Below are 17525 nucleotides of genomic sequence, written 5' to 3'. Positions count from 1 at the left end.
AAAATTGTTGTGAAGATTACTGCATAGTACAGTGATCCTAAGAGGCAAATTTACCAAAGTGCCTGTAAATTCACGAAGAAAATGTCACGTGTTATGGGTCCCTTTTACAAAGGCGCGCCAAAAAGTGGGCTGCGGTCATGTGGGCGTGTGTATTGGACGCAGCTGGAAAACAAGGGGGGTTTGGACCGGGAAATGGACGTGTGGCAAAATGAAAATCAGCGTGTCTATTTACGGCCTGAGCCCTTAATGCCACCCATTGACTTAGTTTTAAGGGATCATGCTTTACCCATGTGGTAACCTTCCAGCCTGCGCCAACTGCCAATTACCGCTGGGAATGCCCCTGTGGTAGAAAATAGAAAATTATTTTCTACCACTTGTTTTTGGCACGTACCAAACTTGGAATTACCACCTGGTGCATGCGCTAGCCAGGCGGTAATTCCGATTTGACTCATGCTACATGCGCGTAAGCCCTTATGCACCTTTGTGAAAGGGCCCCATGCCACTGGCCCATGTGAAGGGCAGTTTTATTACAGGGTGCCCGTATTTATGTGCCACTTGAGCACATCATAGGATATTGTATAAATCTGCTTGCTTTTTCAGGTGGTATAGTATGGTTTCTTTTCATCCTTACTCACTGATTTGATCTGCGTTACGTCAGGTCGAACTTCAGAGAGGTTGCTTTGAAAGGAGTTCGGTTCCATAGGATAGCGAAAACGCTTTTTGCTGAATTTATGGTCCTTTCTGGAATGTGCTTCCTACTAGCATTAGAACAATATCTTATTATCTTTTCTTTCAGAAGAAAATTAAGACCTTTTGGTTTTCCTAACCTTATCCTGTTTATGACAAAGTGTAATTGATTGTATGTGTTTTTGTTTTGTATTGTATTATGAATTGTTTTAATTCTAGATAATTGTAAACTGCTCTGGACCATTTGGGGAGGGAGGTGGTATATAAGTATGTATTGACATTTTTGTGGGTAAGTGTGAATTTATATGTTCAAATGGCAGCAAAACACCTAAACGCTACTCAATGAGGGTGCATGAAAGTGGCGTAGGGGGGAGTTCTATAAATGGTGCAGGAAAAAAATCAGTTCTAAGCACTATTGTATAAGGGCACTCCAGGATGAATATCGCTTAGAACCGATTCTCACGCTTAACTTTAGCCGGCAGCATTTACGCCTGCTAAAAACCTGCTGTAAATGCTGGTGCCTGAGTTTCGGGGGTTGAGCACACAAATCATGATATTCTGTAACATTGCACCTAACTTAGGAACGCCCCATGATTCACCCATACATCTCTCATGGCCACACCCTTTTTGAGTTGCACATTAGAAAAGTTAGGTGTGGTTGTTATAGAATTTTGCCTAGGACAGATGCGCACTCAGATCCAAATTGGTGCCTAAGTACAATTATTAATTGTTAATTCCTTGTTAACTAATGCATAGGGCCTTTTACTAAGCTGCGGTAGCATTTTTGGCATGTGCTAAATGCTAGAGACGCCCATATATTCCAGTGGGTGTCTCTAGCATTTAGCACGTGCTAAAAACACTACCACGTCATAGTAAAAGACCCCCTCTGTGTTTTCCAGGTCAGTCTTGGAGTACCCCCTTGAAGAGATAGGTCTGTTACTTTTTAAAAGTACTTAAGTAAAAAATGAAAGTACTGGCGTCAAAAGTAGTGAAGTAAAATTAGAAAGTTTTATTTAAAAAAAAAAAAAAAAACCTCAAGTAAAAATAATAAAGTAAAAAGTATTCTCAACAGGTTGGACCACAGAATCTAGTATGTTTACAAGTTAACTTCCAGGGGTGTCACACAAGGTCCTTCCTAGAAAAAAACTGCACTCTGAGCATTGCATTGGATAGAAGAACATTAATACAGCTACTGGAAAATATAACAAGCTGTATTAGTACAGATCAGTGCTACACAGAAACTTGATTCTAACAGAATACCCGACCTTTTTCACACGTGGACAGAGGTAGCCTATCACGAAGTATAGAATAAGTAACCACAAATTAAAAATAGAAATATGTAGCCAAAATTAAACAGAACCCCTGAGATAGCATACTCTGTATAAGCTGCAAAACCAAAGAAACAGTAACACATCCCTTTGTGCCATGTAAAATATAAAGAGAGCAGATGTAAATTTCAAAAACATACATTTCCAATTGCTACATTAGAAATTAATAAATAAAGCAAAAACAGAAAATAAGTGATACATTTTTATTGGACTAATTTGTTACATTTTTTGACTAGTTTTTGGCGGCAAAAAAATCCTTATTAAGTCAGGATAAGCATATTATTACAGCACTATTCTGTCTTAACCTGAAGAAGTAGGTTTTGGTCTTTGAAAGTTAGTCAATAAATGTATATAGACCGATATAAGGTGTCACCTTATTTTTTTTCTTTTATTTATATTTATTAACCTTTAAAGTGAACTAACATGGCTACCACATTACTTCATCCTAAATTAAAAATAAAATTATTTTTTCTGCTTTTGCTGTCTGGCCATTTCATTTCTCTAATTGTGGTTTCCTGTCTTCTTTTAACTCTCTTTCCAAGAGTCTCCTATCCCATATGCCATTTTTTTCTCTTCTTCTGTCTGCTTCACCTCTTCCAATATAACCAGCTCCAGCACTGATCTGCTCTAGCTCTGTGGGTGCTTGAGTACCCCCATTATTGTGCAAACCCTTTGATTGTGTCCAGGGTGAGGTAATTTCTATTGGGTTTAGCTTCCCCAATCATTTTGAAAAGTTGACTCCTATGTCCCCACCTATCCAGTCTTGCCCAATTTCTCTCATTCTCCCCAGTCCATAGCCTCTGTCTCCCCCTCACCTTTATTCAGTATTGCTCCAAATACTTAAAAACTACTTTCCAAATTTGTACTTTTTTACTAAGTACAAAAGTACAGCTTAAATGTAACTCACTACATTTTTTTTGTAATACGTTTTATTTGTAACTCATTACAAGTAAAAGTGCTGCCAATCATAAAGTACTGTAACAAAGTACAAGTACTTTGTTACTACTCATCTCTGCGCCCTTTCCAGTCAGGTTTTCAGGATATCCACAGTAAATATGCAGGAAAGACATTTGCATACAATGGAGGCAGTGTATGCAAATAAATCTCATGCATATTCATTGTGGATATCCTGAAAACCTGAGTGGCAAGGGGGTACTCCAGGACTGACTTGGGAAACACTGAACTAATTGATTTGTGTGCACATCTGCCCAGCACGCCCAAATTCACTCATCTAAGTTATGGTGACCTATATAGATTCCAGGGGATAGCATGTAAATGTATGTTGATGGGTGGAGCATGCGCAGGGCTGTAATTACACAACTTACTGAATACTGTAAATTACGCATGCCCTTGCTGCATTTGGGTGCCTGTAGTTAATTTAGAGCTATGTCCTGGTGTAAGTGCGGGTTACACTGTATTCTGTAATGGAATCTGGATACCCAGGTGCAGTTATATGATAGGTTCTCACCATGCATCTTTGGGGAGCCCAATTATAGAATCCCACCCTTTTTAGGGGGAATTCTATATACAGCAACTGAAGGTCTGTGTGCAAATTGTTGCCAAACTGCATGTGCAACTTAATTAACAAGCCAGACGGCACCAGTAATTGGCCAGGAACAAGCATTATCAGCCAGGGGCGTAACCAGACTTCGGCGGGAGGGGGGTCCAGAGCCCGAGGTGAGGGGGACACATTTTAGCCCTCCCCTGGCACCTCCCTAACCCCCCTCCAGCCGAAGTCCCTTTCAGCGCTGGTCTCCGAGTTCGGTGCGTTCACTGATCTGGATTCTGTTTCTGTGAGTTCTGACGTCCTCCGCGTTCCTACATGCAGGATGTCAAGACTCACAGAAACCAGACCAGCAAAGCGCCGGTGACCGGCGCTGAAGAGGACTTCAGCTTGCGGGGGGTTGGGGACCCCCGCCAGCAAAGTACCTGACAGCAGCGGCGGGAGGGGGAGGTCAAAAGTGGCGTGGGAGGGTTGGCGGCAGGATGGGTGAAAGCAGGGGGGCCAGGGCTAAATCTGCAGGGGCCCATGCCCCGTGGCCCCACCTGGCTACATCCCTGTTATCAGCACTAATTAGAGTTTACACGTGTAAGTCTCTAAGCGTGTTCCATATAAATTCTAAAGCATGGATCTCAATAGGGGGTATGGGCAGGAATTGCACGCACTGTTATAGAATATGCCCGATCCACGCCTTAAGTTGAGAGTGGGCATTTACACCAGGTTTTATTTGACGTAAATGACTAAGCCTAAATTTTAGTCATGGGGATGGGCGTACACATATTCTATAAACCGCTTCTAACTTTAGGCGGTTTATAGAATAGCACTATGCACAGTTTTTTTTATGGCATATATTGAATTTCCCCCTTACCCCCTGATTCTGTATATAGCACGTTTAATAATCTGTGCCAAAATCCAAGCATATTCTGTAACAATGCACGTAACTTAATTGGCTTAAGCACTAATTGGCAATAATTAGAATTTATGTTCATAACTTGCTAAGCATATTCTGTAATGCAGTGCTCCTAAATTCTAATTCATGCAGGCAAAAGGGTCATAGTTATGGATGGGGAAATGAGCGTTTTTTGGGTGTTCCAAAATTTATGCTCGTTGTTATAGAATATGGCTCAATGCGCCTAAATCTATGCGCCGGGATTTATGCCACGTTTTCTTTGGTGCAAATGGAGGCCCATAGTTTTAGGTGCTAGAATATCAACTAAGCATATTCTGTTTACTGCACCTAAATATAGGCACCCCTTTATAGAATACGCTTAGGTGTTTTCTGTGTGAATTTTCTGGGCGTCATATATACAATTTCCCCCTTAGTGCATAAAGTTTATTCTTTTTTACATATAGCTATTATAACACACATACTGGGGCATTTTTCTGATAACGCAGTGCTGTGTGACATTGATACAAACACTCTGCCAATGTAATTTGATCAAAATTGTAAAGATTCCTCAGTGAAGTATTAAACATTTCTTTGCAGTAAGTTCAAAGAAAACTACCTGTTGTTTTGCTATTGGGCTCATTTGTAGCTAGCTCCTGAGAGAAAAGTAGCATGTGATATTTACTAAGTACCATGCAAATTCTGCAAAAGTATGCAGATAGGGGCCCTTTTACATTGGCGTGTGAAAATGTGACCTATGGTAGTGTGGGCCACACGTATTGGAACATGTGCTGGACCATTTCTCCACCGCGTCTGGAAAAAAGGTGGGGGGGTTTTGGCCTGGGAAATGGACGTGTGGCAAAACTAAAGCCAGCTTGCGTCTAATTATGGCCAGAGCCCTTAACACCACCCATTGCTTTAGCAGTAAGGGCTCATGCATTACCTGTACAGTAACCGCTTAGCGCTCGCCAACTGCCGGTTACCGCCAGGATGCCCCTGCGGGTTTTCGGCGTGCACCAAACTCGGAATTACCACTAGGCTCACGCTCTAGCCGGGTGGTAATGCCGATTTGACATGCACTGCACGCGCATAGGACCTTACGCATTTTTGTAAAAGAGCCCCATAGCTTCTATGGAAGTGCTGTCTACAGCCGGCTTTGGTATGCGTTAAGAAAGAACGTAGTTAAAAATATTCATTTGCCAAATTTGTTCTTCTCTTACCGTGCAGAGGAAAAAAAAGCACAACTGGGCCTTCAAGACTGAGACAACAGGAGTCCTTTATTAAGATCAGACCCGACACGGGCCGTGTTTCGGCGCAAAACAACGCCTGCCTCAGGGGTCCAAGTTTAATATAAAGATACGCAGGTAGGGAGCTCAGTATCTTTTATTAAACTTGGACCCCTGAGGCAGGCGCTGTTTTGCGCCAAAACACAGCCCGTGACGGGTTTAATCTTAATAAAGGACTCCTGTTGTCTCAGTCTTGAAGGCCCAGTTGTGCTTTTTTCCTCTGTATGCTTTTTGTGTATACTGTATTACCCTCTCTGGTTGCTTCTCTTACCATGTAAATTAAGGGCCCTGTTTAAGATGTGCTAGTGTTTTAGCACGTGCTAAACGCTAGAGACACCTAATAGTGCTAAAAACGCTAGCATGCTTATAGCACGGCTTAGTAAACAGGGCCCTAAGATTGGTGGTGGGTCCCTGTCATTCTCAAATACAAGACCAATGACTGTCCTTCTGCCAGAAAGAGGTTTATGTCTTTACACCCTTTCTAATGTTATCTTCTCTCTGCATTCCTTCTTATCATTGCCTCACACTTGCTTAAACATGTCTTCTTTTTTCCTTTCTGTCAGATACTGTTTGCCTATTTTCTCCCTTCTCTTCTGGGTGTGCTGACTCGTGCTGATCAAGGTGATATTTGCTTATCACTTGGCATTTCTAGGATATTTTCTCCTTTTTTAAAATTTCTTTTATAATTTATTTGCTCTTTTGCCTCGCAAGAATCTAGACTATAATGTAAAAGCTGGACTGGCAAATAGTGTTATAGGCAGTTCAATGTTACAAAACCAAATGTATTTAACAGTATTATTCCGTTCTTCCAACAAAGCATATCTGAATGGGAAAAAAAATCTGTTGAAATTGGCCTGTATAATCCTGAAAAGAAATAATCTAAAGGATTAAACACAGTGCACTTATTGCAGCATTCAGAATGTATATCTTAATGGAGTCCTTTCTTAGGTTTTAGAATTAAACACAGCTTTCACATCTTAGGCATGGGTGAACTCAGTTGAATAACTGTGCAGTCTCTTAATTCACTGCTACAGTGAAGCTCACTTTTTGATTTTGGTAGCTTGGGTTATTTATATCTTGCTCACACCTTTTTCAGTTGTAGCTCAAGGTAATTACATTCAGGTACACTGGGGTATTTCTGTCCCTGGAGGCTCACAATCTAAGTTTGTACCTGAGGCAATGGAGGGTTAAGGGACTTGCCTAAGGTGACGAGCCACATCTGGATGTCAAGACCGGTGCTCTAACCACTAGGCCAGTCCACTCCATTTTCATGTATAGTGGTATATAGAACAGTTTCAGGGTGATGTACTATATTGCTTTCTGTTGGAGGGAATCCTGTTTTGGCATATGTTTTAATAGCTAGAAAGCTGGGTAATTACAGTGCAGTATGTCCTGTCTTGTCTGCCTGTTTCACTACAGCACCAATACTGTATTACTGGATCCCAAGTGATCTTGAAAGTTTTTAGAATCCTGTTTTGTACCTGATTAACAGCTTAACAGTTACATGCATTTTTCTGCTTGGCAGGTTCAACTAGTCTGGAATGTAGTTGCATGGGGGATAATGGGTGGAATTCCTCTTGCATTCCAGATTTGACTGTAGCATTCTAGGAATTAATCCAAGTGACTTTTTTTGTTACAATGGATAGTGCAGGCCTTGCGATTTTGAATATTAAATTATGTGGGCCTTGAGGGTTTCTATTTTGTACAGATTAATTTTTCATTTGCCCTCTCTCCACCCCCCCCCCCCCCCCCAAAAAAAAAAAAAAAATTAGTTGCTTAACTGTGGAATTTTGGTGATGAGCTATACTCATGCTACTTTTTGTCTGTCAGTGCTGTAAGAATTTTAAAAGTGGAAATAATTTACTCCTTTTCTGTTGTACCCTCTATCCCTGATGCTTAGGTCAATGAACTTATCCGTGAGCAGTCGTACTTGAAGTCTGAGTTGGGCCTTGGAGACATTGGTATAGAAGCTGGAGCAGAGCGTGCTGAATCGGTCTCATCCCATATAGCCTCCGATACATCTTCAGTATGTTCAAATCCTCCTCAGAGGAGCATGAGGGCAAGAGGGAGCTCTTCTGAGCAGCTGGTGAGGGCCAGAACTCATTCAGCACAGGGCAAGCCTATATATCGGGCATCGGTTGCCTTAACACCAGCTCCACCTTTTAGAGCCGGTGTAGCACAGGAAGAGAGAGATCCTGAGTGCCTGGAAGATCTTGGGAAATCGGAAGCAGAACCAAAGCTGGCACAAGTCCCTCAGGCATGTGCAGCTGATGAAAGCAGAAAAGCAGCTGAGAATAATGAACTGCAGCAAGTTATAAGAGAGGTGAGATAAAGATCAGCCTTTTTCTTTGTCCACATTTCTGGTGTGTTCAGGAATTTCAGCCTGAAATTGATCATTTTCCTAAATCGAGTGAGTGCCTAATTGGAAAGTCATCCAGGTATTTTTTTACAGCATATTTTACAAAATATTGTATTTATGGACTCTACACATATTTGTACAAGGGAAGTACTGATACATAATAGGAGCCTTCATCCAAATGCAATTATAGAATGCTAGACAATTCTTTAGGATGCCAAACATGCATACACTGGGTGGCATGTTTCTAGCATGGAGCATATGTGCAGCTCCCAAAGACAAAAGTGAGAAAAGGAACACACATGATAGTAATAATAGGGTCATACATTCATTTATATTCCAAGATGTCTCTTGACCTATTGTTCATTGATGTAACTAAAAAGAAAAGGAGAAAACCTCCATGGATGGAGCAAACCAAAAGTCAATAAAAAAGTGGAGTCAATCAATGAAGATGGGAACCAGATGATTTTTTAATATATTCAACAACTGAAAACAAGGGAAACCCGACACAGCTGGGTTTCGGCACAACATGTGCCTGCTTCAGGGTTAGTAGTTTCAAATGAAGACTTGTGTCAGATTCTGCTGTAGCTTTGATTGCACTGAAAGTTTTGAAGGACAGGAAGAAAGGAAGTTAGAGGGAGATGACGGTATATATCATTAAGTGAAATGGAATATTTTCTTTAAAGCAAGCAAACTTTTAGCCTGTTAACACAAAAAGAAAATACCTAGCCAGATTGTAGTGGACCTTCGGTATCGTCAGGGCCAGGTCAGACATAGAACGAAAGATCTGTGAAGCTTAGCAGTATCACAAGGCCAGTTTTCAATTTTTTGTTGCCAAAAACATGCGTATATTTAAGGCATGAATATTCCATGCGGCCATAGAGCTGGTGTAAATGCACACTGCTAGAGGCTGATGCACAAACTTTCTCGCTAAAGCCACATGCAGAAAACTAGCTCACGAATGCTCGAAACTAATTATATTCAAACTTTATGCATGGATAATTCATGCTTTTAAAACCGAAAAGTAGGAGGAGTTATGTTCCTGGCACATGTCAGACAAATATTTTGCGGTAAGCGGGTTCTTGTGCGCATATCCAGACAAAACCAGAAGTGCAGGCACATTTCTGCGCCATTCTTCCACACTTTTATAAATATGAGACTTTAAAAAAATTATTTGCACCTTAAGACTATATTCAAGCGTAGATAAGCAGATGCCAATGTGTGTGCCCAATTTTGCATCTGCTTGGACTGGAACACGCATTTTGTTTCTCACTATCAATACTTAAAAACGTGCATGGGCTTCCTTTCCCTCGCAAAAGAGGACAACACCCGCACTTTAATGTGTCAGATTGAAGAGAAATCTTCTGCTGTAAACTTTCAGTGCCACCACCATGCTGGCGGTAATTTTTCAGTATTAAGGCCAACATTGCTTCTGCGAAAGCCATCTGAGCATTGGAGGGAAAACTGACTGACCTCATTAACATCCATTTGAATGAATTCAAATACAATTTGGCATGCACTTTAATACTCACTCTAGAGCCCTCTGAACATTCTGTGCACATTAACCCTTGGATTCTGTGTAGCGTGCCTAGCATTCTGCGTCGAAATCTAAGCGTATTCTATAACAACGCGCGTAACTTAATTGGCTTAAGCCAATCAGCGTTGTTAACAGAACTTAACAAGAAATAATGAGCACTAATTGGCAACAATTAGAATTTACACGCACAACTCCCTAAGCGTATTCTGTAACACATTGCGCCTAAATTTTAATGCTCGCAGTCAAAAAGGGACATGGTGTTATGGATGGGGAAATAGGCGTTTTGTGGACATTCCAAAATTTACACACACTGTTATAGAAAATGGCCCTCTATGCCTAAATCTACACGCCAGGATTTACACCATGTTTTCGTTGATACATGGAGGTGCTGCTTATAGAATACACTTAGGCGGAAATGTTTTACGCATGGATTTTTCAGGCATCATGTATAGAATTTGACCCTAAGTGTGCACTAGTCTGTCACTAACTGCTTTTAATGCTGGCGTTTGCTTTTGAGCATTGCCCCCCTAGATTGCAAAAGATGATTAAAAAAAAAACTCCTTGGCAAACCTGTGGAACTTTCAGGGTTGTTATTTAGTATCTTAATTACAGCTGTCTTTCAGCTCTTTGAGACAATGGGAACCTGGATTCTGTCATCAGATTAGAGATGTGTGAATCTCTCAGGGTGAAAAGTTAAACCAGATGGATTCCAGCCTAGTTAGAATTTTGAGAAGACTGATTTCTCACACTCTTCCCTATGTCAGTGGAAAAAGCAGTCAGATTTTATCTTATAGGCACTGAGTAAATGTAAAGCAACTCTACCAGTATGAGGAAAACCTCTTGATTTTCTTCAGACCTTCTGCATATGGCTTTAACTTTATAGAGGTTTACCTTTCCAATTCAGAAAATTGAAAGATTTTTGCATGTGTTGTTGAATCAGGTAGCAAGCCCCTTTAAAAGAGATTGATGCCACCCTAGATAGGACCAGCGATAAGATTTGATTTTTTTTTTCACTTGGATAAGTTTACTCCTTTAACCATCCTATATGTTAGAACCTCATTGGCTCCCAGTTGAAGCACTGGTGAAATTTAAATTAGGGATTATGGTTTTTAAAATATTGTATGATGATGCTCTGCTTTACATGGTAGATGTGGTCAACAAGCCATTAGGTAATAAATCTGATCGGATATGGGAGTTACTTCTTTTATGCTACCCTTCCGTACGGAAGGTAAAGTCTGCCAAAAATTTGTCTTCTTTTATTTCATACTGGGCTGCTGCTTTCTGCAACTCTGCTGCTCAAACTTAGGGTAGATAGAAATTTTTTAACATTTAAGAAGTCTCTTAAGACTTTCATATTCCAGAGATATGTTACATCTGGTTCTTAGTTGCTGTTAGTTTCTTTTTTGAATATTTATATATTTGCTGATTTGTTGTTAGATCTGTTTTATATCATCTGAACTGATTGGTTCACTTCTTTATTACTGTTACCCGCATTGAACTATTTTTGGTATTTGCGAGCTACAAGCCTGTGTAAAGTAAATGTTCTAGTGCAATTCCAGGTGAGTACAGGAAACAAATTATTTTCTCCTTAAGAATTTGAGTATTGGAGTAGCCTAATGGTTAGAGTAATGGACTCGGAACCAGAGAAGATAGGGTTCAAACACCACTGCAGCTCCTTGTGATTTTTGGCCAAGTCACTTAACCATCCACTGTCTCAGATATAAACTTACTCTCCTAGTGATGAGGAAAATACCTACTTTATCTGAATGTAATTCACTAAATCCAAAGAAGTTAAGAGCAGAGAGTTTAGTACAGCATAGCTAACTAGGTTGAAGTTCTGTTCTAAAAGAAATATTCATTGTGCTCTTTTTGTATAATTATCTCAACTGTATGACTCATTGTTTCATGAATGCCTCCCCTTCTCTGATTCTGCCTGATGCTGAATAGTAGAAAGCAAGTATTTTATGTTTCAGAAATGTTTGGGTGGGCCCTGATGTAGTGGAACTGTTTACTATTGGCACTGAAAACTGGTCTATTCTGAAGGGAAGTGAAAACACTCCCCACAGAACACATTCAAACAGTGTTTCCGCATTAAAATAACACATTGTTCTTTGTCTGTGAAAAAATATTGCCTTGGCACAATGAAATACCACTTTTGATGCTTAATATTTCATGAATTTGTAATGATGAATGCCTGACCATTTGCTTTTAGAGGTTTGGGGTAATTCTTTTTTTTTTTTTTTTTTAATGGGCTTCATACCAAAATGTGTAATAGGAGCTGACCCAAGAAGCCAAGATCAGTCTTTTGGTTTTTCTTCCTCTCTGTTGAGCAAATCATTGTTTGAATAGCCTGATATTAACATATAAAGAGAGAATGCTTTTGCAAGTACCATCTTTTTGATGTCCACTGCTGAACACATATCCTGCAAGCAGTTGATTTATGTTAAACTCGTGTCAGCCATACTGATTTTGTGCAAACAATCTTGAAGTTCAGTTGCCAGGGCTGGCCTAGTGGCTCAGTGGCATGGTATTGCTTAGGACTGATATTTGAATGTTGCAAATCTAGCTTCATTCTGTCTTTAATTTTTTGGATGGATTAATTAAAAATGGAAGGATTTTTGTTTTCAGATGGCTTGATGGTGTTGAGGTATTTTGATGCCCGTTGGTATTTTTCTGAGGCTGCTTTCTTCTATTTTTCATGTATCAGGGAGGAAAACAAGTGATAGAATATTAAAAATACATCTAAGTGTGGATTGAGAGTGGAGTGTGTATCAATATTTTGATTGCCTTCACTTACCTCACATTTTGGTTGTTGATTGCACAGTGCTGCCATGTGAGAGACCTGGGCTCAGTTCCCAGGCTGGCATTAGCTCAGGCTGAGAAGGACAGCAAACCAGGTGTTCACAGCCCCAGGGAGGTAAGGGGAGAGAAGTATTGGCCTTAGCACAGCAGTAGCACCTGATGGCCACACTCTGTGTGCATGCGTACTGGGCTGTGGAAGAAACCTCGGTCTTCTGTTGTGCTAAGGCCCTGGCCAAGGGCTGCCACAGCAGTAACTGGTCTGGTAAATTGTGGTCTTTAAAGATGGATACATGTAAATGGCAAGACTCATGGCAACCGAGCTCAGTTGACGCTCATTCTGATTGTCCAATAATGCCTAAAGAGCAGGAGGTAGCTAAAGTCCATTGTATACCAATCTCTGCTAGCTGTAATTTCATTGCAATTCAGATTCAAGCATTGACACTTAGTTGTTTAACCTGTTAGAGTGCATCAAACCTTTTATTAAAACAAAACTCTTTTGCTTTATTATATTTTACTAATGTAGTAAGTTTTGTGGTATCTGTTAATACCTGGGCTACTGTTTGCTTCCTTTAAAGATATACTATATCAATAATTTGACAAAGCTTAGCAATAATTAGCTAATTTGAGTGGCGGTGCTGAAGATTGTTGTCAGATGGCTCCTGTTTGTTGGGGGGGGGGGGGGGCAGACTGAGTCTTAGCTGGTTTTAAATGCCCATCCTTATTGTGTATTTATGTGTGTCCTAATATTCTTAAGAAAACCAGAACCAAATAGAAAGGGGCAACTGGAACAGATCTGTGCCTTCACAGATGAACTACACCCATTTGGTTAAAGCTAGCTTTGTTTACAGTTTAGAGTCTCTTGTAAAAGAAGAAAGATAACCTATCTAATTTCCTTCTCTAACTCTATGCCAGTATACAATTAATGGACTGGGAATTTTTGTACCTATTAGACAAATTTCCAGCAGCAACTTTCTTGGAGATCCCGAGGTTGCCTCCAATTTTGGAGGGAATTTGAGCTTTACAAAACAAACAGGACTTGTGCTCTTTGAACTAAAAGAAAATCTTGAAGATTCCTAATTTTTTCCTTGCTATTCTAGTGGAAATTAAATATTACACTTTTCATGTAAATACTTAAATTAATTTTTAAGAACAAGCTATGCTGTACTAAACTCTCTGCTCTTAACTTCTTTGGATTTAGTGAATTACATTCAGATAAAGTAGGTATTTTCCTCATCACTAGGAGAGTAAGTTTATATCTGAGACAGTGGATGGTTAAGCAATACCATCTTGCCAGCAAATCTGTAAGCATAATAACACTGACTCACAACTTATTTTTTCTAGATCAAAGAATCTATTGTTGGGGATATCAGGCGAGAAATTGTAAGTGGACTCTTAGCAGCGGTTTCTTTCCCAAGCAAATCTTCTGATATGAAGCATACCACACAATAAAGCTGATAATCCAGGTAATTCTGTTTTCATGGAGCTGCTGGGGAAACAGAGAGCTATTATAGAACCCAGTTTTTAGCAGTTGGGTGTGTTATCTTGAAGTGCCAGTTCTGTCCCAGTTGATTCAGGGCTGTTACACTGACTGTGGTTTGTGTGCAGTATGCTCGATTTCTGCAGTTACCTCAGTTGCTTCTTCTGGAGCCTCAGTCTATATGCAGAATTAATAAGGAAGCAAGTGAATGTGTAGATTTTGTATTTGGAGCTTTGTACCAGCTCAGAGTCATCATAAACTATGTGAGTACCTAGGAACGCAACCCTGGTTGAGGATGCAGTCCTTTCAGTTCTCTTGTGGTTGTACTGTGTAAAAAATATCTTGAGGCATAGCAACCACAGCCTTATAGATTACATAAAATCTGTTGAGGTTGGCCCATACTAAAATATTAATGCAGGTAGAGATTTTCCTTCTTGGTAGATGAGTGTTTGGATGCTCTCTGGGCCCTTCAAACTATATGCCCATTATGATCACCAAATCAAATGCTGATGCTAAAATCCAGGGAAACTGCTAGCACTATCTCCTCAGCATCAAGAGTACCTCTAATCTCATTAAGTAAAATTATCAGTACTATATCCATGTCTAAGCCTCAGCTGGTGGGGCTGAAGAAAATTAGAGGTTTCCACGTAATCCGCTAGTTGTTGTGATGTTTTGTTTCTAAAACTGTAGAAAACAACATATCACAACAACTAGCGGATTACGTGGAAAAGTTGCTTGTTTTGGCACATAGAGCATACTGTACCCAGACTCCTGGTTGCATTGGTGATGCCTTATGTGCCTGCCAGAAGTCTGAGGTCATATGAAAATGCAACCATTAGTTATCACCCATAAGGCTATCATAGGAATAGTGCTATTTTTTGGCTAGTGCCACATTTATGGAATCATTCACCAGCAGTCATTAGGAATGAAGATTCCTGGTTACAGTTTAAAGTCTTGTTAAAAAATGTATTTTACACAAGGTTCAGGCTCTAGGATTTCATGAAGCAATTTGAGACAGATGGAGACAGCAGGTTAATACTTAATAGTGGGGGATGTGGGGGGAATTATGTGATAATGATAGGTTCCTAGCATGAGTGGATAGGTCTATCCTGTTCAATGATGGAGTTCTTTTCTTTCAGTTTTATGTTTTTTTAGTTTTTAAACCGCTAAGACTGGTTTCTGATTGGCAGTATATCAAATGTGAATAAACCTAAATCTAAACGTATTAGTAAATTAGGATAGATGGCAAAACATGAGCATAATGTACCAGTTTGCCAAAATGGTCCGTGCTAAAATGTGCAGTTGAATAATATGTTACTACTTTGTGCAAATGGTGTATATTTTCATCTTGTAAACTTCAGAAAGAGCTGCCCTTTGCCTACCACGTACTCTGTGGAATTTGTTGGTCTTGTATGTACTGCCACTCTATACCACGTTAGATTTTGCAGTGTTCCGTTCGTAAGATTGCTTTTAAAAACTTCTGTTTTTCACGCTTGGTTGGTGTGCAGTGAAAAACTCCAGATGCATTTTCTCTGAATTAGGTATTTATTCAGAAATGTCATAGTCCATTTTCAAACTGATCACTTAAAAACAGTACTTACGTCCTCTCTGTGAATATTACAAGTCATGTTTACACATTCAACTACTGTAATCTGACCTGTAAGTTCCAGGACAGCAAAATCCTCTCATTTCATCTTCTATTAAAGAGGGACCGCTCTCTATTGCTGTCACCATTGATCTGTTTATAGCTGTGATTGCTTCCTCCCACCCATTCAAAATCAACTTGTCTTTATCCATTTAAAAAATATATATCATTTAAAATAAGGGTGGACAAACTATGCCCTGTGAGAGTTTTTAGATTGGCCTTTGATGACAGCAGGGCCTAGTGGAAGCAGTTCCTTCCTGCCTGCTTTCTCCAGTTGCTCTGGGGGACCCACAGACAGAGGTGAACTGACCACTGTGCCTGAGGACCCACAGCAGTAGGGTGCCCACTCTCCCCTAACCAGTAATAACCAGTGATATATGTCATATGGATGGTTTGCGGCCCATGATACCTTTTGCATGGAGTCCCAGATCACAGTCTGTTGCTGCTGCCCTTAGTGCTCCTCTCACTGTAGCCTTTGGACCAGAAGGTTTGCTACCCCTATTCCAAAACTTTATTAGAGAGAGACACACACACAGAGAAGTTTTTTGTATTCTTTGCTTGCACTCACTATTTAATTCTTTCATAATTTTGGAGAGTCATGTTCTTTAGGAGTAGAGTTTGAAGTAATGTATCTTTTTTGTGTGTTCAATATACCAGCGTATGCTTGTTTACAAAGGCACACATATTTTACAAAAGGCTTCCTCCATGTTAACATTCTAATTTTCAAACCTATTCTGCATGGTAACTATCATAATCAGGATGTTTGCAGTGTGGAACAGAATACAAGGGATGTACTTTAATACGTTTACTAAGAATATATGTGTAGTACTTGCATCTAGAAGTCTCATTTTGTTCTCTTTTCTGTTGAAGGTTGATTGGGAGTCTGAAGAAGCCATTTTGAACACTTGGACACAGAATATCAATTACTACACTGGCGGGGGGGGGGGGGTAGCAAGATAACACTTGTGCTTCAAGAGATCCTACTGCTGCTGAGATGGGCTACTGTATACACAGTCTGATTGTACAGTGCATATTGTATTAACGTTCCTCGAACCGTGTATAATTTAGGCACTTTGCTTAGCTGTTTGTTTTAAACTATTAAGATAACTGTGGCGGTTTGTAAGAAATATTTATTTGTATGTCTGCAGTCATTTTCTTTCCCCCATGGAGGTGTAACATAAAACTTGAAGACTTTCAGGTCTAACCGGTTATACTTAACGTACTTCTCTCTAACTTCTTAAAAACACTGACCTCCATGAGGTACTTACTGTGCAATAATTGATTGACTTAGAGCTTGAAACAACCAAAGAATTTTTCTATGCAATTGAGTACCACTTTAAACAGCTTCTGGTAAAGTTGCTTTATTAGTGCAGAATGGGGAAAAGGGTTACTTTGAGCATTATGGTAGAAATACAAGTTTACTTAAAACTACTTAAGGTCTTACACTGAAAGCCTTACCTTTCATGCACATGACGGTTGAGATAAACATCATTTCTCCTCATACATTAATACCACTTCTTTTGTTGTTGAGTGTGCCTTATTTGAAACACTATGTATATTTTGCTCACGTTTCCTCTGATGCATCAAAGGCCTCATCTATCTTTTGTGACAAGATACTGTTAAGATATTGGTATTGCCAAAGTTATGTGGGTTTGTGACTGGAAACGGATAACATTGGTTATACTGGGGAACATAAAAGTTGATGAACCTTTTTTCTTCTTCATGTGCCATGGAGCTGTACCAAGTGAAAAACGCTGCACTCTAAGCTGAAATTTGAGCATGAAAGGAGTTATTCTTGGTTTCTGTGTCTGTCCAGATGTGTAATGGCTCATCACTTCTGAATGCTGAAGGGAATCTAATGTAATCCTTGTTTTCAACAATTAATGTTTGTTTTGTTGAAGGCTAATAAAAATAGTTGGGGTAACATTATATTTTAAAAGATTTGTACAAGTTTGGAATACACGAGGAATGATTTCTAAAAATATTAAAACAATAAAATATTTATTTTCCATACAGGGTT

The 17525-nt window shown here is 39.7% G+C and overlaps 1 protein-coding gene across 1 annotated transcript in view; it reads left to right on the top strand.

The window, feature by feature from the left end:
* The window catches only part of ITPRID2 (ITPR interacting domain containing 2), a 106074-nt gene extending 88556 nt beyond the window's left edge, over positions 1 to 17518 (top strand). The window contains exons 16-18 of the mRNA XM_030210688.1: positions 7589 to 8011; positions 13725 to 13846; positions 16376 to 17518. Coding sequence (XP_030066548.1) covers positions 7589 to 8011; positions 13725 to 13832 — 531 coding nt within the window. The 3' untranslated portion in view covers positions 13833 to 13846; positions 16376 to 17518. The remainder of the gene's footprint in view (positions 1 to 7588; positions 8012 to 13724; positions 13847 to 16375) is intronic.
* The last annotated feature ends 7 nt before the right edge of the window (positions 17519 to 17525 follow it).

This window comes from Microcaecilia unicolor, chromosome 7 (assembly GCF_901765095.1).
Source record: "Microcaecilia unicolor chromosome 7, aMicUni1.1, whole genome shotgun sequence".
In the NCBI taxonomy this organism is placed as follows: Eukaryota; Metazoa; Chordata; class Amphibia; order Gymnophiona; family Siphonopidae; genus Microcaecilia; species Microcaecilia unicolor.
Note: the sequence above shows the minus strand (reverse complement) of the source record. Positions and strands in the feature narration are given on the sequence as shown.